This window comes from Oryctolagus cuniculus, chromosome X (genome assembly GCF_964237555.1).
Source record: "Oryctolagus cuniculus chromosome X, mOryCun1.1, whole genome shotgun sequence".
Classification (NCBI taxonomy): Eukaryota; Metazoa; Chordata; class Mammalia; order Lagomorpha; family Leporidae; genus Oryctolagus; species Oryctolagus cuniculus.
In genome coordinates, this window is record NC_091453.1 from 115690272 (window position 1) to 115715187 (window position 24916).

The 24916-nt window shown below is 44.4% G+C and overlaps 1 protein-coding gene across 2 annotated transcripts; it reads left to right on the forward strand.

Annotated features, from left to right (window-relative positions):
* The first annotated feature begins 290 nt into the window (after window positions 1-290).
* Window positions 291-11674, forward strand: ZIC3 (Zic family member 3). Of its 2 annotated transcripts, none has more exons than XM_051831605.2 (3): window positions 291-1938; window positions 3060-3223; window positions 11131-11674. In XM_051831605.2, exons 1-3 carry the CDS (start codon window positions 879-881, stop codon window positions 11278-11280), a joined length of 1374 nt encoding a protein of 457 aa, XP_051687565.1. In that variant the 5' UTR covers window positions 291-878; the 3' UTR covers window positions 11281-11674. The 2 variants fall into 2 exon arrangements, with proteins under 2 accessions (XP_051687565.1, XP_002720572.1); XM_002720526.5 differs by lacking the exon at window positions 11131-11674 and adding an exon at window positions 4025-4978.
* The last annotated feature ends 13242 nt before the right edge of the window (window positions 11675-24916 follow it).

Below are 24916 nucleotides of genomic sequence, written 5' to 3' on the forward strand. Positions count from 1 at the left end.
GTAGCCCGAGAGACGCCCGACTCCTCCCCGCCGCTTGTCGACTTGAGGCTGGCCCCAGTTCCCCGCGGTCGCGCAAACCCTGCAGAGTCCACTCGCGGCCGCACGGCTACCGCCGCCTCACCTGCCAGGCGCCCGGCCGCTGCCCAATCAGCGGCGGTCGCTCGGCCGCGGCTGCCATGTTCCCCGCTCTGCGCTGCCAATCATTGTGGCGACGGCCAATGGGCGCTCTGGCCGGGGGTCAGGTGACCGCGGGCCAGTTGGCTCCCCATTGGCGCGCGCCTCACGGCCTCCCGCTCGGTTTATGTGCTAGGAGTGAGTGATTGACTTTATCAGTCCAAGGACATTACTCTGGAGGCGAAGAGACTGGGACTCGCGCGGCGAGCGGCGAGGATCGAGCTTGCCTATTACCCGCTGGCCGCGAGCCGGCCTCGCCACTTGGGGCAGCCCAGGCGAGAGGCCGGTACCCAGGGAGCCTCCTGGCTCCGCGGTTCGGCGCTCTCGGGGAGAGGAGGGGTGCCCGGGACAGGATTGGCAAACTCCGCCCTCCACTTATTATTTAGCTTATTTTTCTTTGTGCGCTCCTGCTAGTTTGTTAAACCAGATCTAGTCCCAGAGTCTTTTCTCCTCCCTTCTGCTCTCTCCTCCTTCCCCCCTCCTTCCCCCCCACCCCACCCGCTCCTTCTTCTTCCCCTCCTCCCTCCTATCCCTCTGCAGGAGACTCTTGCGGCTACGGAAAGTTGCAGCCCCTGGTAGCGCCTTGGGGTTCTGTCGGCAGCGTCCAACGGCCGCCACCCCTCTCCTACTACGGCACTTCGGAGAGCTTCGCCGGCACCCTCGGTCACTTCAGCCGGATCGCCAGTGCCCAGAACGCCCCACCCATGACGATGCTGCTGGACGGAGGCCCGCAGTTCCCCGGGCTAGGAGTGGGTAGCTTCGGTGCGCCGCGCCACCACGAGATGCCCAACCGTGAGTCGGCCGGCATGGGACTGAATCCCTTCGGGGACTCAACCCACGCAGCGGCCGCCGCTGCTGCCGCAGCTGCCTTCAAGCTGAGCCCGGCAGCGGCGCATGATCTCTCTTCGGGCCAGAGCTCGGCGTTCACGCCGCAGGGTTCAGGCTATGCCAACGCCCTCGGCCACCACCACCACCACCATCACCATCATCACCACGCCAGCCAGGTGCCCAGCTACGGAGGCGCTGCCTCTGCCGCCTTCAACTCCACGCGCGACTTTCTGTTCCGCCAGCGCAGCTCTGGGCTTAGCGAGGCGGCTTCGGGTGGTGGGCAGCACGGGCTCTTCGCTGGCTCGGCGAGCAGCCTACACGCTCCAGCTGGCATTCCTGAGCCCCCTGGCTACTTGCTGTTTCCCGGGCTGCACGAGCAAGGCGCCGGGCACCCGTCGCCCACGGGGCACGTGGACAACAACCAGGTCCATTTGGGGCTGCGCGGGGATCTCTTTGGCCGTGCTGACCCGTACCGTCCGGTGGCCAGCCCGCGTGCGGACCCCTACGCCGCCAGCGCGCAGTTTCCGAACTACAGCCCCATGAACATGAACATGGGCGTGAACGTGGCGGCCCACCATGGGCCAGGCGCCTTCTTCCGTTATATGCGGCAGCCCATCAAGCAGGAGCTGTCCTGCAAGTGGATCGACGAGGCTCAGCTGAGCCGACCCAAGAAGAGCTGTGACCGGACCTTCAGCACCATGCACGAGCTGGTGACGCATGTCACCATGGAGCATGTGGGGGGCCCAGAGCAGAACAACCATGTCTGCTACTGGGAGGAGTGCCCCCGCGAGGGCAAGTCCTTTAAGGCGAAGTACAAACTGGTCAACCATATCCGAGTCCACACGGGCGAGAAGCCCTTCCCATGCCCTTTCCCGGGCTGCGGGAAGATCTTTGCCCGTTCTGAGAACCTCAAGATCCACAAGAGGACCCACACAGGTAAGGAGGAAGGCAGTCGGGCGCGGAGTTCATCAGGGGCGCCGGGCCATGGAATGGACTTGAAGTGCGAGGGAGAAGGGGTGGTGGCCAAGGAGAGGGGCGGCGCCCCGCCGAGGTCGATCGGAAAAGAAGCGCTGTCAGTGCCCTTCCAACCTTTCGCCCTCCCCTCCCCGAAGTGCTGTTCCCCAGTCCTAACTTCCTGGGCAGACGGCTCTGCGGTCTCGGGAACTAATTGGGACCTTCTCGAGCCCAAGAACAAACTGGCGCCGCCTCTTTTTGTCTCCCTTTCTAGGTTACTGTGAAGGGACTCCGAATGTGTTGAGAGCGTATTGCTTACAAGCGACTTAGCTCTCGGCACACATTCGAGGAAGGCAACCATAGAAATGCTAATGAAAACTAACTTTCCGCTTACTTCCGCTCTTTTTTACACTTGATTGGCACATCTCCTAATTAAATGACTGATACTTTTGTCAAACTATTTTTATTTGGAGTTCCAGGTTCAATTCAGTGTTCCGGGAGGAAAGCTAAAGTATAGAAAAGGCACCACAGTTTCGTAGTTTGTTCAGAACATCTTGTAAAACTGTCTGGATCGCCTGGATTTATATGGTTTTCTCTTTTCGAACATTAAATGCTACTACCCAGGCTTTTTTAATAGTGGGCTTAGCAAAACCGCTGCATTTGAAAGAGGCAAATTGAAAGGTACAAAGGGGCTGATCAGGATTGTCCCATCCCGGGCCCATTGTCCCGCCTGGCTCGGTTACATCGCCGAGGTGGTGGCGGAACTAGCCCGAGGGGTGGGATCCCCGTGCCGGCTGGGGAGGAACCACAACTTTAGGGAAACTTCGGAGGCGCCTGGCGCTTTGCAGTCCTGAGGAAACAAAGGGATGATCAGGTTTTGGGCCGGCCCTGCCCCACCCCCGTCCCGGACCACCACTCCCCTGCCCTTCGAGCTCAACAAGCGCTCTCCATTTTTCTCCAGGGAAAAGAGATGCGACAGCCGCCCCCAGTCGGCGCTCCCTCTCTGGGAAGACCGCCGGGCGCCCAGTCTCCCGCAGCTCCACTCTGGGAAGCTCCTGGCCCTGACTGTATTTTCCTCCCCGTTGCGTTTTTGCCTTTTGCAGGTGAAAAACCGTTCAAATGTGAATTTGAAGGCTGTGACAGACGCTTTGCCAACAGCAGCGATCGCAAGAAGCACATGCATGTGCATACTTCGGATAAGCCCTATATCTGCAAAGTGTGCGACAAGTCCTACACGCACCCGAGCTCCCTGCGCAAACACATGAAGGTAATTACCTCTTTATTAGCGGTCGGCGGTTTGTAAACACTCGGCCCGACACCGGGCGGCGGAACGGAAGCGCCCGCGCGGGCAACCCTCTATCCTCCACGTTAAATCCGATTTGCTCCAGCGGTGACACCTTGAACCCATTTTTGGGACCCGGAGGGTGGGGCGGGAGAGAACAGAGTTGGGAGGAGGAGGTGGGGACGCAGGGAACAATCATTTGTTTACTGGGAAGCTCTGGCCGAGTTCGCCTGGGCTTGAGGCTTCCACGCTCAGCCCGCGGTGGGAACAGACAGCACTGAACCCGAGGGTGGGTGCTTCGTTCGCCCTCTGGCTTCCGATAAAACAATAGGGCCGAGGAGCGCGTTCTGATTCCGCACGTTTGTCTTAAGACTTCCGTAGCGCCCAGCCCCCCTGTGCCACCCTTCTCTCTACCTGCTTTCCGAAGCCGAAACTGGCTTGGCAAAACCTGGGCCCGGAGTGACTATTTCACAGAGCCCCACAGAATAGCTGCTTATCCCGCTCTGTCCGCGGAGAAAGCATTTTTAAAGTGGCATGACTAAAACGGAGTACTTTATTCCTTTGCCATATTGCCAGTCTTGGGACCGAAACTGGGTTTTGTCGAATGTGTCCGGGTTTTCTAGACATTGCTAATATGGAAATGTAAAAAAAAAAAAACGCATCGCATCTTTTTAAGTGGGTCACTGGGCGGTCTTGCTCTTAGAGTGCTCGAATTGTGCTCTTGTTTTTGCTTGTACATTGCCAGTTGGAATTATATTCATTATAATATATACATGTTAATTTTAGGTTCATGAATCTCAAGGGTCAGATTCCTCCCCTGCTGCCAGTTCAGGCTATGAATCTTCCACTCCACCCGCTATAGCTTCTGCAAACAGTAAAGATACCACTAAAACCCCTTCTGCAGTTCAAACTAGCACCAGCCACAACCCTGGACTTCCTCCCAATTTTAACGAATGGTACGTCTGAGGACAAACACAAACACAAACCCTGTTAACCTTAGAACGGACTAAATGCATTTTTAAAAGGAAACTGAGACCAATGAGATGGAAATGGAGTTTTAATGCAAGAGACCATATATAGGGCTACATCTTGTTAATTGTAATTGTCCAGGAAGGTTTTGGGCAAGATCCAAAAGTAGCTGTGCCCTTTTCTCAGGATCAGAAAATGTTTTGGCATTTGAAGAATTTTTTTTTTTTTTTTACAGAATCTTGTCACTGCTTTTTCTTCCCCTTCCTCTTGCTTTCTGCGCATCCCATTCCTAAACTCCTTCAATTCATTTTAACACTTGTCCTGTTTCTTGAGAGGAAGTTATAGAAGGTTTGATGGTGGTGGTGATGTTACACTGATGGAAATTCTTCTTCGCCTTAGTGGTGATTGTTTAAACTCTCACAGTCTTAAACCGTGCCAAAGTCCTGTTATGTCTTGAACTTTTCCTCAAAGCATTACACTTGTGAATGTATTTTTGTCTAATGGGGTCGAAACTGTTGTTCAGTATTTTTTCAGGCTGAGGATGTGATGTTACTCTACACAGATTGTGACATTTAGTATACGATTGCCTTTTGTAATAACTTTTTTTTTTGTAAATACATATCCATTGATGCCATATTTATCGTTTGTAATTTAATTATTGCTACAAGTGCCGGGAACTGAACAATATTTATGGATAAATGTTTTCTAACAAATTCTGTACAGCTTTTGATTATAACTGCTTTAGCATTAAAAATTTATTGTTTTGAAAAAGGAACACAATTTACAATTTTTGAACCACTGACTCCTTTCTCTTGTTTTGTAACAGCCTCCTTGTACAAAGAGGCGACGTGAGCAAATTGAATCTTGTTTGTTGGTATTTATAACTCACGCAGATCTCTTTTTTAATTATTAAATTATTTTTCTATTACAGTATAGATTCCTTACAGTGTCAGTGTCCATCTGGGAAGACCCTCCTTTCTTTATCTCTAGCTCAGATGGTTGTTTAACTGCGAGTTTAAATGTGTTTGTCCTGGATTTTCGGCATGCAAATCAAATATTACTGATCAATTCAGTTAGTGGCCATGACATCTCAATCTTGTACTTCAAAGAGTGAGAAGCTGGATTTAATCATCCCTGCCCTACATATATAAACATAAGGTAACCTAACGAGTTTTATGTCCCTTAGTTCTTTATTACCTTACATAAAAATGAAAATTGCGGCAGGATGCATGTCTATCTATTCTATCTAGAGGTCACCCATACACCTATATATGTTTGTATCTATGACTTATCTAATCTGCCTATCAAATCTGTCTAGCTATCTATATATTTTCAAATGATAGCATATGTCTGCAACAGTGGTGAATGAGCAAGGCCAGTTGAGCAGTACTTATGCTTAAAGTGCTTCTTAAAAGAACCATAGTCCATTCAAATTTTGGAAGGCAAAGGCTGATTTGTTTTCTGTATATAGTTCTATTCTTAATTGCCACAATTATTCATAACATTTATATAGCGGTGTAATAACTGCAACAGTTCTGAAATACTGTGGAAAGAAAAACATTTGCAAAATATGTATTTTTAAAGTTCATGATTTGTAGGCAAAGATGTTAAGAGCATTGTTTCCATTAAAATCAATAACAATGAAAAATGGTTGTTTGCTTTGTGATAAAATGTTAACAATCCATTTAATCTTCAGTGAAGCAACTCCTTTGGACAAACAGTTCTTTTACAGTGGTTATATGGAAAAGAAACTGATTACTATTTGTGGGGGTTGGAGTGGGTAGAGTAATGAGACCTTTTTTATTATTAGGGTGCTGTTTATTATTTGAGAGCCCAATCTCTGCATGAATGACAGAAAAGTGGAGATAAGGAATTGTAAAGTATTTAGAAATGTGATGAATAGGCTTAAGTACCTCTTTCTCTTTAAGGGGCAGTGCTCTAGGTTTTTTGGTGGCAGTCAATTTGGTATTATATATAATCATTTTCAATTCTGGAACTTTGTTTATTGTTCCTTTTGAAGAAATAAAGTCTTGGCACATTTTATTTATGTTATAACATTTTTGTATTTCGTGCCCAATTTATTTTCATGTTCAAATAAATCAACCTAATATTGAAATGCTTAGAGAACTTTTGATGATTAAAAGAAACTTTGATTCTCTGGATACAGTTGAACCAATCTATTTTAAGTTATGTGTTGATCTTTGTCAACAGATAATTATTGGCAGTTTCTAATTGCAAGTTGCTTTGGAGGTGACTTTTTTGTTAGTGGAGAATGGAGTCTTTTCCACTTTTTTCTCCACCAATATAAACCCGAATTCCAAGAACAGAGATTGGGATGGCTACACGTGTGATTTGAGCAGGTAACCTGGTCAGTCTACCACTCAACCCAGACATTCCAGTCTTGACCTTGACATTGAGGGTGCTGTACTAGATTTCTGTGTGAGGATTTTTCCTGCACTTTAAAAACTAGAGACAATTCTAAATGCTCAGAAAATTCTCAGAAAGCATATACTCGTAAGACTGGCTCAAAATGTGTACCACTTTTAAGTCTAAATAGTGTTTTCTCCTGACATGTGCAGGGAATTTCCAGTTTTTCTATTTTCTTTGTACCTCCAGTCCCTTGGGGTAACCTAACTTTGAAGTACAGTGATGGATTGGGTGCAAGATTCACTTAGAAACATGCTTTGCCCAAATTTAATATCTCTTTAGGGGATAAAGAAGAGTTGGTGTTTTTATTTTCAGTGGTTTTGAAATTATCCTACTGTAAAATTTTAGGGGAATGTATTATTTATGACCTAAGAGTGGAAGATGTCAATTGATACAAAAGCTCTATCCCTCCACTGGTTAGCTCTAATTTGGGTGCGGCATATCTGAAAATTTTATCCTCTCCATTGTCTTCTGTGGCAAAGAAAACTACTCGTTTTGGTAGAAAACTTTTTCTTTTTTATAGATTTTCTTAATATAATCTGGCTCTGCAAGTACACATCTATATTCTTGGATTTTCAGTCAATAACCTTAATCTCCCCTACACACACACACAAAAGAGAAATAATAAATGCTCAAGCCAGAAGTTCAGGCTAGGTTCTTGGTCATCTACTTGTTATTTTCCTTGTTGCACTTGGTAAAAGCTTTGTTTAAAGTCCATTGGCTTTTCCGAAATGGAAAATTTAGCGCGGGAAGATAACCACTGTTTGGTGGGGAAGAGGAACATGGCCATTTCCACGCAAGACAAGTCTGGCCTTCCTCCAGTTTGGAAGGTTCAAGAGCAGGACCCGGGCTGCTCAGGGCAAGGCGGGGAGGGTGGAGACCAATGAGCTCACAATGCCTCCCCAGAAAGTTGATGTCTGCTGGACTCACTCGCCCCTCCTCCCCCCCTCCGCCTGATTTCTCTGGTGCTTCGATCCTGGCTCCTTCTCCTTGTCCCTCCTATAAGAAACCCCACTCCCACAGACAAATGAGAGCAAGTCTAGCGGCCTGTTCAACACAAGACGCAAGACGTCCTCCTGGCACCTCGGGTGGTTTTCTCTTGACGGGCCTCTGCTCCTCAAAGCCTAATTCTCCAGTCGGGCTTTAGCCAGGCGTCTCGGAAGTCACGGCTCCCACGGGACTGTCCTGGCCCCTCGCCGGGGCGCCCAGGGTCCCTGTCCACACCAAGTTGCTGCAAGTCCTGGCCGAGGCCCGGGCCAGGGGGAGGGGACCTCATTTCCTAGGGTCAATTCTCTCGCGGTTTCTGCCCGCTGACCCTTTGACCTCCACCTACAGGGCCCTTGGCGGCCGTAAGCCGGCGGTCGCCCGGGCTCCGAGGACGCTTCGCGCCCCATCGCCTCCCGGCCTCATTAGGCCGGCGGGGCTGTAAAGCAGGAATCAGCCGCTGCCTAATCCGGACCTGGGGTCAATACGAGCCCAAACAATGGTGAGCTTCGAAGGCCACTGCACAGCACTGGCCACAAACTTTGTGTTCAATTCATTTTTCTAAAGCGGCGAGGGTGGGGGAGGAGGATGGCGTGGGGAGGGTGCTATTCGTCCACTCCAAGGCCGCTCGGGGCTCCTGGCGCTCACTCAGTGGCTGTGCCCTCGCGGTCTCTTCGCAGCACCTAAGGAGAGGGCTACAAGGCCGTGGTCCCGGTTGGCGGCCTGCGTAGGGGTCCGAGCTCCGGCCCGAATGAGGCCGCCCCCGCGCCGGGAACCCACTTTGAAGTGGGTTTTTAGCGCGCACGTGTGAGAGTCGGGCCAGGGCCTGCACTGGGACCCGCTGGGAGGAAAGAGGAGGCTCGGGCCCGGGCCCCAACCCCCCCACACTCCCCGCGGCTCCGGCCTTTTCAAGCCGCGGCTGGGGGCTCGTAGACCTCCCCCACCCGCCCCCACTGCCGCGCCGTGCGCAGGCGCACAGCCGGCAGCCGTCGAGTCGGATTTTGCGGCGAGGGGGTGGGGGTAGAGTTGAAAGCGGCTTTGCGGCGCCCGGGTCTCTGCTGAGCCGGGAGGGAGGGAGAGGAGAAGAGAGGGCTGCAGAAAGGGGGATTGGTTTTGGGGCGGCTCTCGAGTCGCGAACATGGCGGCCGGATGCGAACCCCCGCAGAGCGCAGTGAAGCACTGACCGCGGGCTGCCCAGCAGTTGTGTGGTTTAAACTCCCTGGCTCCTCGGTTCTGGGCGCCTCGCGCGGGAGCGTAGTTCTTGACAGTGCGCCGCAAAACTGTTCCGAGACAGAAGCGACGAAGTTCTTCCCGTGCACTCTGCTGGGAGGTTGGCGTTCCCCGATGGGGGTTGGGGTTCCCGGGAGTCCTGGACAGAACCCCCCCCCCCCCCGAGGCCGCCTCACTCTCCCTGCCCGACTTAAGCATCTCTCCTTGGCTCTTGGATAGGGGCTGCTCTTGCGCATTGTGCCACAGTCGGGATTCCACAGCACCTTGGACTCCCTAAAAATTCGCAACGGAGGACACTGTGTTCTCTTCCCAGGACAGTGGTGACTCCGTGAGGAGGGGAATACGTAGCCACCATTTCTAAATAAATTGTCCTGGTCTGTCAACAGACATTGCGAGTTCAAGCCCTACACATCGCCCAGGCCCCGTTTTCTGCACATCTCATTTAAACGTGAGCGTTTAAAAACTCAGCTTGTGTGAGTGTGTGGGTGTGTGTGTGTGAGTGCGCGCACGCACGCACGCCACAACAGCTGCTGGGCTTGCGTTAAGGCAAAGAAAGCAAGCCACAATCCCGAAAACTTTTGTACAGTTTTTGCTTAACTGCCTTGATACCGGCTTACGAAAGCAACCCTGGGGGCTCTGAGATCTCGAGGTCGTGTTTTCTCCGCAGAAAGATTCTTCGGATTCTCTTTAGGCTGAGAAAAATGTAAGAGGAAAAGGTGTCGTTATTGACCCCTCAGCCCCTCTAGGAAAAGCAGCAGCGCAAACTCTTCCAGGTTGCCTCTTGGTGGAGACCAACAGTCAAGGCAGCGCTCTTGGGGTTGCCCATTGACAGGCGTTTGGGCTCCTGAAGGTGTGGGGCAGTTCCTGAGGGCCACCTTGTGATGGGCCCCAGGTGGGTGGGCAGGTCATTAGCAAGATTGGCCCTGATCTGGGGGAAATCTGCAAAACAGTGTCTTTATTTTCAGAGAACAATTCATGGGGTTGTCTTTCCTCCTTTTCAGTGCACAAAGAAGACGGCTTTGGAGCAAGAATTTGGACTATGCATTTAAGTTGTTGCGCTTTGCATTGGAAACCCCTGGGCAATTAAAATAAGCATGCCCCGTAGTATTTTCTGTCCTTTTCTTATGTGCGATTCCTGCAAGTCAAAGGGGCTGGAGCCTCTGCAGCGGTTTGGAAACTTGTTTTGAAATTGCCACCAAACCTATTTTTCTTTTTCTTTTCCTGTGGGTGAAGTTTCCTTCCCAGGCCCAATCACTACAACCCCCCCCCCCCCACACTGGAATAGTCTATTGACATCTTTGGACAGATCAAAAGAAGTAAACGGTGCCTGTTGTGTACTTTCTTTTTCTCCATGCTGTAGTTTGAACCCTGAGGTTTGAGCGTTTTCCTGCCTAAATCTCCTGGTACCAAAAGCGCGCGGGGCTGGAGTGGGGGTGGAGGTGTTCATTAACTTGAAAAAAGCCCTTGCCAGTACTTAGACAGGGGGGCTTGGCCCTTTAAGAATGATAGAACTCAGAATGTTTCTCTTACATTGACTTCAAAATCAAATGAAAATGCGTTGGCAAAGTGTTTCCCCTGGATACCCGCGGTGCTCTAGGCCATTTGACGTGGTAAAGCGGGTTGATTTTCATAAGAGTTGGGTGAATGGAATTTCTCCAAAACTGGGCAAATGATAAATTAGTAGAGCTCTTCTATTTATTGGAATGATGATTTCAAAGGGCACTACTTTTCTCACCAAGCTGTGATTTCCATCATAACTATTGAAATATACAGCTTGAGAAACACTAAGTTTCCAGAAAGCATTTGAGTGGGGGTGGTCAGAGACCTTTGGCTACTAGCAACTATTAGTAGGAGTGTAACTTTGAATATTGGAAAAACTCATTGCAAAAAAATCTATTAAAACTAAAGAAAATGTCTAAATCTATTAAAACTAAAGAAAATGTTTAAGAAGCATCCAACTAACCCAGCAGTTTTATATATTTTCAACCTGTTTACTGATGGACAACTGTGAAATGTAAGCTTTCCAGTAACTATCAAAGTAGCTTTCACCAGATGGCAAGTTTATGTTTGATCTCTCCAGCAGGGTGTATATGTTATCTAATGTGCTTTATTAAAATATAACCTGTATGAAGAACCGCTTGAATCTAAGGTGTTAAAAATAAGTGACTCCGTGATGTTTCCTTTCAAGCAACCTACCCATGTAACATTTTGTGACATTTTTCTAAGAAAAAAACGTAGCCTATTTTGACCTATCTGCAGTTCACTTTTTGTTTTTTTGCCAGTGTTGTCCTGCTTGGTATCCGGGACAGTCTCTAATTCCTGATGAAGAACTTGATACTGACGTTGGTATGCAGCAGCCAGCCCTCCATAACACTACCTATCCTAAATGCAGGGTTAATACCGAACCTACTGTGCAAGAAATGATTTACTGATGAGGTTTCAAAGAAAACCACATCAATTTGGATGTCTGTTACCTTGAAGTGATCATTTTAAGAGTAGTAGCTTCTTCCCTAGGTATAAAAAGACTATTTTCTTCTTTGGGTGTATTTCATTCTGTGTTGAGCAGTCATTTGTGAAATGAAAAAGCGAAAAGTTCCCCCTCCAATTTAGTATTTATACATGGGAAGATGGAGGCGAAGTCTGGCCTAATTCATAACCCAATATGCCTTGTGTTGACCTTATTGAAAATCTTTCTCGAATGTCTGCATTGCACATGTAGAATTAAAGAATTTAAAAATAGAAACATGGATGCTTGTTTTGTTAATTTCATATGTTTATATTGAAATATCAGTACCCAGGATCCCTACAATTGTTGTGTGACTTAAATAAAACCATTTAAATTATTCTTGTGATTATTGTTTTATTACAGTGACAACTATAGCCCATAAATAAACCTAGATTAACCTGTTGAATTGGGACAATTTATATTTGACTCACATTTTTCATGGTATAGCTGGGCTTTTTCACTGAGCAATAAAATTGGTGGTGGTCGGAGCGGGGGGTACTACCCACACTGAACAAACGCCAACCAACTATTTTGGGCTCTCAATGTTTTCCAGGAGGGGCTCAGGGCCAGGTGCTGGGGAGGTCTGGGGAAGAATTCGGAGCCAAGGGTTGATCAGGGGTGATTAGAAGGAAGGAATGGAGGTAGGAGTTTCCAGAGAAAAAAGGAGCATTTGAAGGGCACTATTTGGTTGAGAAAGAATGGGAAAGACAAAGCTGAAGATAACCAAAAGGTGCAAAGAGGAACTCTGTGGCATCCAGAGAGGGGACACTGCAACATTGCATGATACACATACCATGTGTATTATTCAGAAGCCTGCCTGAAGTCTTTGGGGCAGACATCTTCGCAACCATTGATTAAAACATTTCTAGCATCATGAAATATAGATGTTGTTAAAAACGCAAGTTGTCATTAATTAATTGTAGTGTTAGAGAAAATGAAGACACTTTGCAGAAATTCTCGCAACTAAAGTACTTGATTTCTCATTTTAAATTTAACATCTGTAATCTAGTGTAATCTGTAAGTGGCTGGCCATCCTTCTATTTATTTGGCATGATTATGCCATGGTGAAGTATTGTGAAATTGCAGCTTGAATAGAGTACATCGCTATTGGTTCTTTAGATCTAGTGTTATTAAAATTTCTGGTAAGTAGACTGATGATATTATAATTCCTCGGTAGTGGGAGGAGAGCTCATCTCCCCCTGATTCCTGCTGTTCATTTACATCAAAAATAGGAGAATGGGCCTGTCACAGAAGACTATGATTCTTTGATTCTCAGCTCCCTGAGACCTGATATTTTTGTATCCCCCATAGCAATGTTGGTAGAATTTTTGTGTTTTGTTTTTATTTTGAAGAACAAGAACTGTGTTCTTTTAGAGGAGCAGTGGAGTATTATAATAGGATTGTTGAAAAAAGCCTTTGGAAAGGTAAGCTACAAAGTTGTGTGTGAGCCAGCCTCACAGTGATAATAATACCTCCTAGAGTTGTTCCAGGGACTAAACAAGAAAATGCCCATAAAGAATCTGTCACAGAGCAGTCCCTAAACAAATGTTAATTCCCTTCTTTCTGCCTTGCAGGCAGGTATTGTTTTGTTGCTTTTGGGTAGTTTCCCACTTTTAACATTATGAAATATTTCTCTGGAAACATACAGTGGTTTGTACTGGGGTGTACATTAACACAGTTTTCAGAGAATAGATGGAGATTTAGGGCATGTAAGAAATACTGCATTTCATAAGCATAATCACTAGTCAGGCATGTGGGTTTATGAACTTAGCTATGAATATTTAAACACATAAAATTAAAATGTTATTAAATGCCTGTTGTTCGTTATCTTCCAATGTATACACTTCTTAGATAAAAATAAGTGTGTGCTTAAAATCTGTAAACAAGATAATTTAATGTTTTAATTGGATAAATTTTTTTTTTACTTTAGTCAACAGCTTGATGCTTATATTAGAATTCAATGACAATTTGACAGTTTCAAATTGATATTCGCATGTAACGAAAAGATTAAATCTTATGTCTTAAATTATTCAGTTTTCCCCTCCTATATTTATGTTAGTATTATGCGGGTGTGACTATAGAGTAATGAGACTGATTTTTTTGTGGATTCTGGAGACTAACCTTGAAAGCAGTTCCCAAAGAGCAGTCCCAAAATGTTTTGACCAATATCAGCAACCTTCGAATCAGTTTATTCCCTAGGTGAGGGCTTCACTTAAGACTTAGAACAGCAAAATGAGCAACAACCACCAGCCTTATTACTTTAAAGCCATATTATTGGTTTTATTTATGTATTAACAAATACCTTAATTATGTTGTGTGAATAAAATTGAGCCTCCACAGAAAGGCATGATCTCTTATGTAGTAAAACAAAAACACCACCAACACACAGCTCTTCCCAGAGGAGTTGAGTGGGAAACCTTTCTTCTCTTTCCACTGAATCTGGGGACCTGAGACTTCCCAGCAAGGCTGAATGGTAATAATGGTTTTTCTTTGTAGACCTGAGGCAGTTTTCATTATTTCTTTCTTCCTTAGGTTCTCACCTCTGTTTTATCTTTCTTTGTGACCCTTTACTATTTACCCTGTACATTTCATGGGGGGGGGTGGGGAGGAGTCAGCTCTGTAAAACTTATTTGGAGCCTTAGTTGACTGTTATCTAGTAACATCAGGTAACACTAAGTGTCCATTTGCAAAATAGATGTCTGTCTTGTGCAGTGCTGTAGGATCTCTCATGACCAGGTCCTACAGGTCCTATAGGTGAGATCACACTAGGATCCAAAGTGTCGAGGTTAATCTGCACAGCCTCTTCTCATAGAACATTAGGCAGGAGAACATCCTCTTAGATGCAGGGGTGGGGAACCTCCAGAAATCATTTTGTCTGGCCCTATAAGGCAACCACAATTGGGCCTAGAAATTCAATAGATTTATAGCAGGCTAATTTTTAAATTGCTAACTTTGAATGATGTAACTATCCTCATGGCACTTGGCAGAATAAAGTTTCCCCATCCCTGTAAAATAAAGTCTCAAACAAGAAGTGTTTTCAACACCTAGCATTTCTGCTCCTGTTGCCTTTTGTTGTATGTACTTCCCTTTGAGGGAAAAAAAATCTCTTAAAAAAACAACACCAGGTCATCAGAAATTTCACTGGTGAAATGATGAAAATGTCATTGTCAACAAGTTCTCCTATAAATGTCGCAGAGTCGACAATAGAAGTCTATTTGTGGCCAGCGCCTTGGTTCAATAGGCTAATCCTCTGCCTGTGGCGTCGGCACCCCAGGTTCTAGTCCTGGTCGGGGCTCCGGATTCTGTCCCAGTTGCTCCTCTTCAGTCCAGCTCTCTGCTGTGGCCCAGGAGTGCAGTGGAGGATGGCCCAAGTGCTTGGGCCCTGCACCCGCATGGGAGACCAGGAGAAGCATCTGGCTCCTGGCTTCTGATCAGCGCCGTGCACCGGCCGCAGCAGCCATTGTGGGGTGAACCAACGGGAAAAAGGAAGACCTTTCTCTCTGTCTCTCTCACTGTCCACTCAGCCTGTCAAAAAAAAAAAAAAAAAAAAAAAAAAGAAGAAGAAGAAGAAGAAGTCTATTTGTGGTACAAATAAATAAATGCATTTCAACATCTTGATGTAACTCCAGTGCATAGAAATGTTTACACAGGATTCATTAGTATCACCCAGCCAGAAATTACACAGAGAAGCTACATTCATATCTTTGCACCTATTCACCAACAGAGTATGTAATTGCTTGACCCAATTGATATCAACTCTTTGGAGACCTGACTGTCCTTTGAAAAAAGTATTTAGTCACACTGATTTGTGACATCTTATTGGCTGTGATGATTACCTAAAACAGGTGTTTCATTAACTTCTGACCAATGACGTATTAAATGAAGATGCCCAGTTGAGCAACCTCAGTGTTTTCAATTGACTCATCAATCACCAGTATCTAGCTGCCGTCATGTTTCACCCTGCTAACAAGCTAATCTCCCACATCTGATGCCAACAACTCAGGTCCTTCAAACAAGTGACATGTTTGATAAAGAAATTTTTCAAAATCATTATACAGTTCAGTATTTCTCTTTTCTTCTAGCACAGAATTGCACATCTGTTCCATCAGATGGCTATTCCTTGATCACCGGGGAGGCTTCCGTGATTTTTGAGCCTGATTTTCTTGTATCTCAGGGATGGGAAGTGATGCTTCTCTCGTTGAATATCGTATTGTTGACTAGTGACACACAATCTTTATGTCTAAGGCACTGGATTTTACCTCGTGTATGAGACTGCAGGGGAGCATTCTCACAAGACTTTCTTACAAGATAATATTGTGCAAGAAATTGAGTGGGAGAGGGGAATAGACATACATTAGACATTTTTTGTGTTGTATTTGCTATGGGTTTTGAAACTTAATACTATTTGCACATTGTTTTAAAGCTTCAGAGCTTTAGTCATCTCTCTGAACTGGTGAAATGAAAAAAAAATCACATGGCCCACTGGTAAACATGGATGCAATTCATTATTTAGGGAGCCTTGCTTAACTGCATAATTTGCTTATATGCATAAAACCGAGGAAGTCTTAATCTCTAGTTTGCATGTGTCTGTACTGCATGCATCTGGCTCCATTAGATTCCCTGTAATTGCATATTGAGTAATTGCATAATACAGCTATTTTAACACTGAATTTAAGCCCAAATGCTGTTATTAACTGTGTAATCACTTTGGATAAGTGAATAGCTGGAATTTACTACTTGAAATCAGGATGGAGGACATTAACCATTTCCCTGTTTTAAGAGAAATCAAAGCATCGGAATACCTTTGAATTAGTATGGTTTTCCATTGGGCAAATATTAAATTGGAAAATACATAGCAACTGATAAATGCCAAATGTTGAGACAAAACAAATATTTTATCAAATCTGCTGTTTAAAATTTTTATCAATTAAGCACCCATATACAGTACAAATATGTTAATTAAAATTAAATCATTTTGCAAAGGTAATTGTGCATTTCTTTTTAATTTGTATTCACTTCTTTAAATGTATGGCCTCAGGCTTTTTTGGTTAGGATTGGGGGAGGATGGATTCTATGACCTCTAGTAATTGAAATTTACTTGGTGCATATGTGGTGCTCAATAAAACATCTGTATCTCTCTGTGCATGTACATAAACTTACCTATGCATTAGATTTTTAAAAAAAAATGTTTTAAATATTTTTTTTTTAAGATTTATTTATTTATTTGAAAGTCAGAGTTACACAGAGAGAAGGAAAGGCAGAGAGAAAGAAAGGTCTTCCATCCACTGGTTCCCTCCCCAATTGACCACAATGGTTGGAGCTGTGCCAATCCGAAGCCAGGAGCCATGTGCCAATCCAAAGCCAGGAGTTTCTTTGAGGTCTCCCACATGGGTGCAGGGGCCCAAGGACTTAGGCCATCTTTTACTGACTTCCCAGGTCAAAGCAGAGAGCTGGATCGGAAGTGGAACAGCCGGGACTCAAATAGGCACCCATATGGGATGCTGGCACTGCAGATGGCGGCTTTACCTCTAAGTCACAGTGCTGGCCCTTGTGACTCAAGTATTTATGCCTAATTTTTAAATACATTATCTAGATTTTTAAGTTGAGAATTAGCTTCAAGGTTGTGTGGTGCATATGCTCACTTTGCTTTTCAAATCTCATGGACTGGGGCAGGCATTTGGTGCCATTTGGTGGCTAAGATGCTGCTTGAGGGAGCCAGCATTGTGACATAGTAGGAAAAGCCTCAGCCTGCGACACCAGCTCCCATATGGGTACTGATTTGAGTCCCAGCTGCTTCCCTTCTGATCCAGCTCCCTGCTAATGTACCTAGGAATAAACAGTGGAAGATGGCCCAAGTACTTGAGGTGGGAGACCTGGAAGAAGCACCTGACTTTTGGCTTTGGCCTGGCACAGCCAAGGGCGTTGCAGCCATTTGGAGAGTGAACCAGCAGATAGAAGATATCTCTCCTCCTCCTCCTCCTCCTCCTCTTCCTCTTCTTTCTCTCTCTGTAACTCTGCCGTTCAAATAAATTTAAAATACTAAATTTAAAAAGCAGATGTTGTTTGGAATGTATGCATCTCACATCAAAGTACTTGGGTTCCCGTCCTGGCTTTTATCTCAATTCCAGTTTCTTGCTAATGTGTACCCTGAAAGGCAGCAGAAGATGGCTCAAGGACTTGGGTCCCTGCCACCAACACAGGGGACCCAGAGTGAGGTACAAGCTCAGTCTGGGCCATCCCTGGCTGCTTCAGGCATTAAATGTCTGGATGCCTCTGTCTCTGCCTTTCAAATAAAGTGAAAATAAATAAATAAAGTTAAATGTCATGGGCTTCACTTCCCATCCTCAGCCTTTAAATGGTTAAATTCATGGTACAATCTGAAGATCATGCCAGGAACTTCTTTAGTTTAAGCTTTGAAGAATATTCTCAGGGAAAGCTTTCACTACATTCTTCCTTGATTTCATTAGGTATTCTAAAACTCTGAGGGTAACTATATATAATCCAAGCCAAAATGTCAGTCATTTCAGGAAACATTCAATATTAATCATGAAGAGATTGTGCGTACTTAAACTCGTTAATTCATTAAATCAGCTAGATGTTCTGCCATTCTGTAGACAGCTGTATTTTTATGGACAAAAGGAAGTAGAGTCAGGAAATTATACATATAGCTGGGTATCCTAAAGTGTGAATTTTGTACATGCTAAGTACCACAATGTCCACCAATAAATAACTACTGAATGAATTAATGACTCAGTGTGTTTACCTGGGATATACTTGGTACCTTCATTGCCACTTTATTTTTGTTTAGATGTGTCCAGAGGATTATGATGTGTGGGCTGGTGTCCTGTGGAGGCACCTCTATCTAAATTTCTCTGGCCCATCCTACATAAATAACATCATACTTCACAGTGGCAGGGCTTGGAGATAGTTTTTTTTTTTTTTTTTTGAAAGGAGAGAGCTTCACTTTTTTTTTTTTAAAGATTTTTTATTTTATTTATTTGACAGGAAGAGTTACAGATAGTGAGAGGGAGAGACAGAGAGAAAGGTCTTCCTTCCATTGGTTCACTCCCCAAATGGCTGCCACGAGCCAGGTGCTTCCTCCTGGTCTCCCATACGGGTGCAGGGCCCAAGCACTTGGGCCATCCTCCACTGCCTTCCTGGGCCACAGAGGAGAGCTGGACTGGAGGAGGAGCAACCGGGACTAGAACCCAGGGCCCATATGGGATTCCGGCGCCACAGGCGGAGGATTAGCCAAGTGAGCCACGGCGCCGGCCCCATATAGTTTTTTTTTTTTTTAAGATTTATTTATTTATTTGGTTGTTTATGAGAGAGAGCAAGAGAGTGAGAAAGAGAGAGAAAGAATGAGAATGAGAATCTTCCATCTGCTGGTTCACTCCCTGAAGCCTGGAACCAGGAACTCCATTCAAGTCTCCCACGTGGGAGGCAGGGGACCAAGTACTTGGACCAGTCATCCATCTCCTTCCCAGGAACAACAGCAGGAAGCTGAATTGGAAATGGAGTCAGCTGGACTAGAACCAGCATTCTGAATATGGGATGTAGTGGCTTAACCTGCTGTACCAAGACACCCTCCCAGGGAATCTTCCTTTTAGACAATTGTTTCAGGTGAATCTGAATATATATGAAAGTTTTAGAGCTACTTTTCTTGATAGAGAATAACAAAAATCAACTCTTGAAAGTCTTCACTACCAATTTATCTATAACGACCAATGTTGTTATAAGACTCAGTATATCAAAATGGTCTGCTCAATTAATAAACTCCAAAATGACGTTTGTCCAAGACAATTCCTTTTTCAGTGTGGACAGTTGTCTCAGTTCTTGACTTCGCTTTACCGATGTAGACTACCAAACATTCAGAGACACATAGATGTACGTCTCAGGACAAATTTGTATCTATACCCAGGTGGTAGATTCCTCTGCATGTGTTTGTTTGATTTAACATTTATTTATTTATTTATTTATTTTTGACAGGCAGAGTGGACAGTGAGAGAGAGATAGAGAGAAAGGTCTTCCTTTGCCATTGGTTTACCCTCTAATGGCCGCCACGGCCGGCGCACCGCGCTGATCCGAAGGCAGGAGCCAGGTACTTATCCTGGTCTCCCATGGGGTGCAGGGCCCAAGCACTTGGGCCATCCTCCACTGCACTCCCTGGCCACAGCAGAGAGCTGGCCTGGAAGAGGGGCAACCAGGACAGAATCTGGCGCCCCGACCAGGACTAGAACCTGGTGTGCCGGCACCGCAAGGCAGAGGATTAGCCTAGTGAGCCATGGCGCCAATGCAAAACACAAGCCTTTTTGTAATTCTGATCATTTCCTATTCTTTACACCAAAAGTCCTCCTGCAGGTTTCTGTAGCTTTTTGTGTTAATGATCATGACACATTAAAAATGGTAACATTATAAATACTGTGCTGTCTTAAGAATTTCTAGCACTTCCTGAATCGGAAAATAATGCCTTTGCTTTTTCTATAATGAGTAAGAACAATAATTCTTTCACTTTTCTTATACTTTTATTAGACAGACATTACAACAGCGTCAGTTGGAAGGAAAAGCCGATTATAAAGTTAACTTTTGGCATTATGAGTGCTAAAGGATTGTTTTTCCATAATATTGAAGAAAATGCTGTTTGAATAAAGCAAGTAGAGATGCTTAGTTCATCTCCATTTTCTAAGCTACAGAATGCTTGCTTTTGAATCTTTTCAATACATGCAGTTCCAACTAATAATGAGTTACTTGCATGTTCGAAAATTTCCTTTTTAAACTTTAGCTCATTTTAAACACCATTTATTTCTCCAAAGAATTATTGCTAGAGCTCATGGATTGCCTCACAGAAAGTTTATTTTGTTCTTCTCTATTAAAACTTTTAACTCACAATATAGGCACATGATGATATCATAATAAAGTGCTTGATGATCCAACTACAGATACTAAAGGTACACTTTGGCTCTGTCTCTCCTGGCTGCCCAAAATGGGAATAGTGATGGTGGAGGTAGCAGAAGAGAAGACCACTTTTCTTCTTGATCAGCCTCTTTCCTGATCTGTTTGGCATATGGGCAGGGTTGGGGAGAACGTTAAAATGATAGTGTGCTTTGGGCTGGGTTTCTGATGTAAAAGCCCACTTTGATTTGCAAGTGGAAACAGGGAACAAGTGGGCTCCTGTATTGGTACTGGTTAAGCAGGGGCCTTGTAAGGCAGGATCTCCTCTTTTCAGAATCACATCCTCACCCCCTGTTCCCTTTTGGTTTTGCTTTGGAAAGCTCTCTGTTATCTCAGGAGAAAGTTTTCCTAAGTCAGATGCAGTATAAACCAACTGAATCTACCCAAAGTAGATAATTACAGAGTGAAAGAGAAGTAGTTTAGTAGTAATCAATTATTTTTCACTCCAGAAAAGAAACTATGTCCTGGACTTAGTTTTTGTATTTTTGTTTTAGCACTAACCAATCATTTTTCACTCCAACAACACAAAACTGAACTCCCAACTTTGTCTTTGTATTTTTGTCCCATGTGCTCTGAAAGCACACACTTTTCCTCCAAAGAGCACATTAATTCATATCAAGCCTCTTCTACCTTGAGGACAAAGTATGATAATGTCTATATAAATAGTGTTTGCGGAAACTAGGCAGAACTAGTACCAAATCAGAAGGAAAGCCCTATTTTTGTCTGTGGCTTGTGGCTCTTTTAGCTCTTAAAAAAGTTACCATTTCCTGAAAACTTTTTGAGTGCGTTATTTACTGAAATTGCTAAATTCAGTTCATCTAATAAAAGTATCTCAACCTGTAACATTTTTAGTTGTGTAGTTCTTAATTTTAGACTAATTCTGTAAATCTTCCAATGTCTTACAGCTTGTTTTTTTTAATTTTTGCATTTTTCAATGTCACATTTTATACTAAAAATGTCAGAACAGTTTTTAATGAAACAAATACTGAATTAAATGCAATAAAGTAGCGGTAAATTGCAATAAATGTTTGTTGTGTAACTATCAGCCAGTGTTAAAGGGAACACAGGTATGACAAACCAGGACCTTGCTAATAGCTTTGGAACTCATTTCTAAGTTCTTATATATATTAAAGATGCAATCAAAAGGTTACTTTTATTGGCTGCGTTATGAAATCTTGTCCCCTGGATTACGGAGGCAGCTGATGGCTAATGTTGTAAACTGGCCCCTTTCTTACTGGAGTGGCCTTCAAATAGTTTTCATTGGCAGTTTGTGAACTTCCCTGGATTTTTAAAGACTCTCCTTATTGTTCCATAAAATGCAATTTCCTTTGTCTTTTCAGTTCCTTTTCTGCTGTTTTCAGAATAGGGCTTAAAAGTAAGATAAAAGGCCTGATACTTTCCATCATAAAAAGTTGTAATGACAGGTCTCACTAATTAAAGTGTAACAATAAGAAGATTAGCTTTTCAGTTAACTTTGTGCTGAATCTATACAGTGTTTTCAAAAGCCCTAACTGACAACATATTGGAGTACAACATCTTTAAAATATAAGCGTTCACACGTGGATTTGATTATAACATGCACACTAAGTAGAGGCCCAGTACAGTAGGGCTTCCAGAATGCAGTAAAACTGTAGAACTTCCCATTTCAGTGCAAGCATTTTGGTCCTACCCATCTTACTACTGAAAAAGATCATAGGGCGATTTGGAAGCTCACACTGTGGAGCCAGGCCCTGTGCTGATTTTGAACAAGGAGCCTTCCTCTGGATTTCTTGATATTAGGGAAGAAATCAGAACATGTGTGCTTCTTAATGCCTCTATTTCCTTCCCTTGATGCAAGAGCCCATCTTCAACCCTGTGTTAATAAATTAAGTAATCTTCCTTTCTTGTGGTTTCAATACTACCACAATGTGCCTAGTGCATTATTGGGACATTACTCATCTCCAGGGACTAAATAGTTGAAGCAATTGAAATACGTTTGATGTTTAAAACACGGCACACCACTGAGTCTGGTTTGGGGGGGTTCATGGGATAACATTATCTGAATAGCACCGAATCAAGCACATTTCTGGAGGTATAAAAGTAATCAAAGGTGCTCTAGAAAAGCCATAACAACAGCTGATGGGGAAGATCAGAGAGTGAGCAAGGGGAAAAATACTCAGGCACAGATATTTTTAAATTAGTGATTAGGTCTTCCTTAAGAATGAAAAGGATGAATGCATGTCTTTATTATTTGGTTAAACTTGGAGAGTTGGTTCAAATTCCTGACTTGAATTCAGATTAAGTAGCTCTTATTTTCTATAACACATGGCTTTAAAAAGAAGTTCCTAATTCACACTTGTGTCATCTTTAATTTCAATAATCAGTGCTTGGGGATTATGCAACCTTTTGTGTCTGAACCAGGCAGAAATATTGGGCATGTTTTGCTGTATTTCAGCTTTGAAGACATGATATTGTGGTTCTGCTCCAAGTTGGAATAAAGGTAGCTATAACTTTTAAATTACTTACGTACCTTCAAAAAACTTAATAGAAGAGTCCCATGTAATGGAATAAAGGTAGCTATAACTTTTAAATTACTTACGTACCTTCAAAAAACTTGATAGAAGAGTCCCATGTAAGACGACTAAAGCACAATCACAGGGGAAGGAAGGAGGCCAAGTCAAAGTCTCTTCATTTTGTGTAATCCTGACCAATTGTCCTTTTCTTTACTTCTTTGGCTCTACAAACTGACTTAGGAAAATTGTGTTGACATTCTTCTCTCTTGCTTTGCCACCTGGTTACTTCAAGTTCTAAGTTTCACCTGGACTATTGTTTTGCTTCCTAACTTTGGTTTCCCTTCGTTCCTGTTCTCCCCACTCCTGTTTTACAGCCTGCTGCCTCATCTTCCTGACACCCACCACTGTTATGTCATTTCTGTGCTCTGGAGCCTTCAGTGGTGCTCCACTGCTTACCAAAAGAAGTACAAATTCCGTAACTTCATACAGAAGGCCCTCCTCCCTTAGGCCCAGTCAAAATATCTTCCTTGGAAAGCAGTTTAAAATAATAGTGAAGAGAACATTCTTTGGGAGTCGCATCAGGATTGCATCCTTGTGACCCAGTTGTGTGGCCTCGGGAATTCTTTAACATTCTGAATCTCTTTTCTCACTGATGTAGAGTTGAGAATGCCAACACTTACCACTGCTGGGTGATTGTGAGGATTAAACTAATGTTATAAAATGCACAGACGTTGAAGTGTGACAAGCACAGATAGATCTAGTCCTGGAGGAGAGGAATACAGAAGCTGGATGGAGTCTCCCTTTTGCACACCTGTAGTAGCTTAGCATCAAATAAGGGGAGCTGTCGTGCTGGTGGTGGTGATGGATATTTATATCCAAAGTTAAATGACAAAAGAACTCAAAGTTCAGGGCAATGATACACAAAGAGTCTCAAGGCCATGTATGAGCGATTGCCAGGTGAACAAGATCGATGAGATCTGTTGGGTTCCAGGGTTATCTGGGAAGGCTTCTAGGAAAAAGAGGGCTTTGAGTTTTAGATAGGGGGCTAAGTGTGAGTGTCAGTGAGGGGCTGGAAGGGAAATACTCTGGAGCAGCAGGTCCTGGCTTTGTCTGGGGAGGGGTTCTGCCTGGAAGAGCTCCTTTTGTCATAAAACCCCCGAGGCTTTGTTCAAGAGGAAATTTGCTTCAGAGTGAGATGCTAATCAATCTGTTTGGTGATGTAAATTAGGTTTAAACAAACTGCTCTCCTGTAGAGGGAGAGAATTTCCCTTTTTCTAAAGATGGCTTAAGCTTGGATTTGTTTGGTGGGAGATAGGTGTGCCTTTTTGCCCAGAGGCTTTTTTTCTTGTTTGTTTGTTTTCTCCCTAGTAAACTTGGGATAGAAATCAATCTGTGGCTAGAGAGCTGTGCCTGAAATTGGAGGAAAGGCTGTGACAAGGAACCGAGATGGAACTGGCTTAGTGCTGGCTAGACAAGATGAAATGTGGCTTAGCTTGCTGTCGTTTGCAATGAAATGTATCAGCCTTTGGGAAATGGACTGTGGACTCTTGCGATTAAGAATCTGGGTCAGGGAATGGAGTTGAGCAGTGGGGTTTCCCATAGAAGGAAATGGAGACTCTCAGTATCAATCCCTCTGTGGTGGGAAAGCAGAAGGGGAGGAGTTCTTCCTTTTTATGGAGACTAGGGGAGTTGGATCTGGAATCTCAGGTGTGGGAATTTCTGAAGATTCCTGTTAGGACGGATTTTGCCCTGGCTCCTACTATGAGGATACTGTAAGGAGGAAGGCTGGAAATGGAAAACGGAATGGGGATTGTAAATTGTCAATTATTAGTTGTAAGCTACTGCCTCAGTTGTCTTTTAATTGTATTAAAAACTGAAGTCCTCGGGCAGATGCTTGGCATACTCATTAAGAAGCCTCTTCCTATACCAGACTGCTTGGATCCCTGGCTGCCCAGCTTCCTGCTATTGCACACCCTTGGAGGCAGCAGGTGGTGGTTCAAATTCTTGGGTTCCTGCCACCCATATTGGAGACCTGAATTGAGTTCCTGGCTCCTGGCTTTGGCCTCGCCCAGCCCCAGCTGTTGTGGACGTTTAGGGAAGCGAACCAGTAAATGGGAG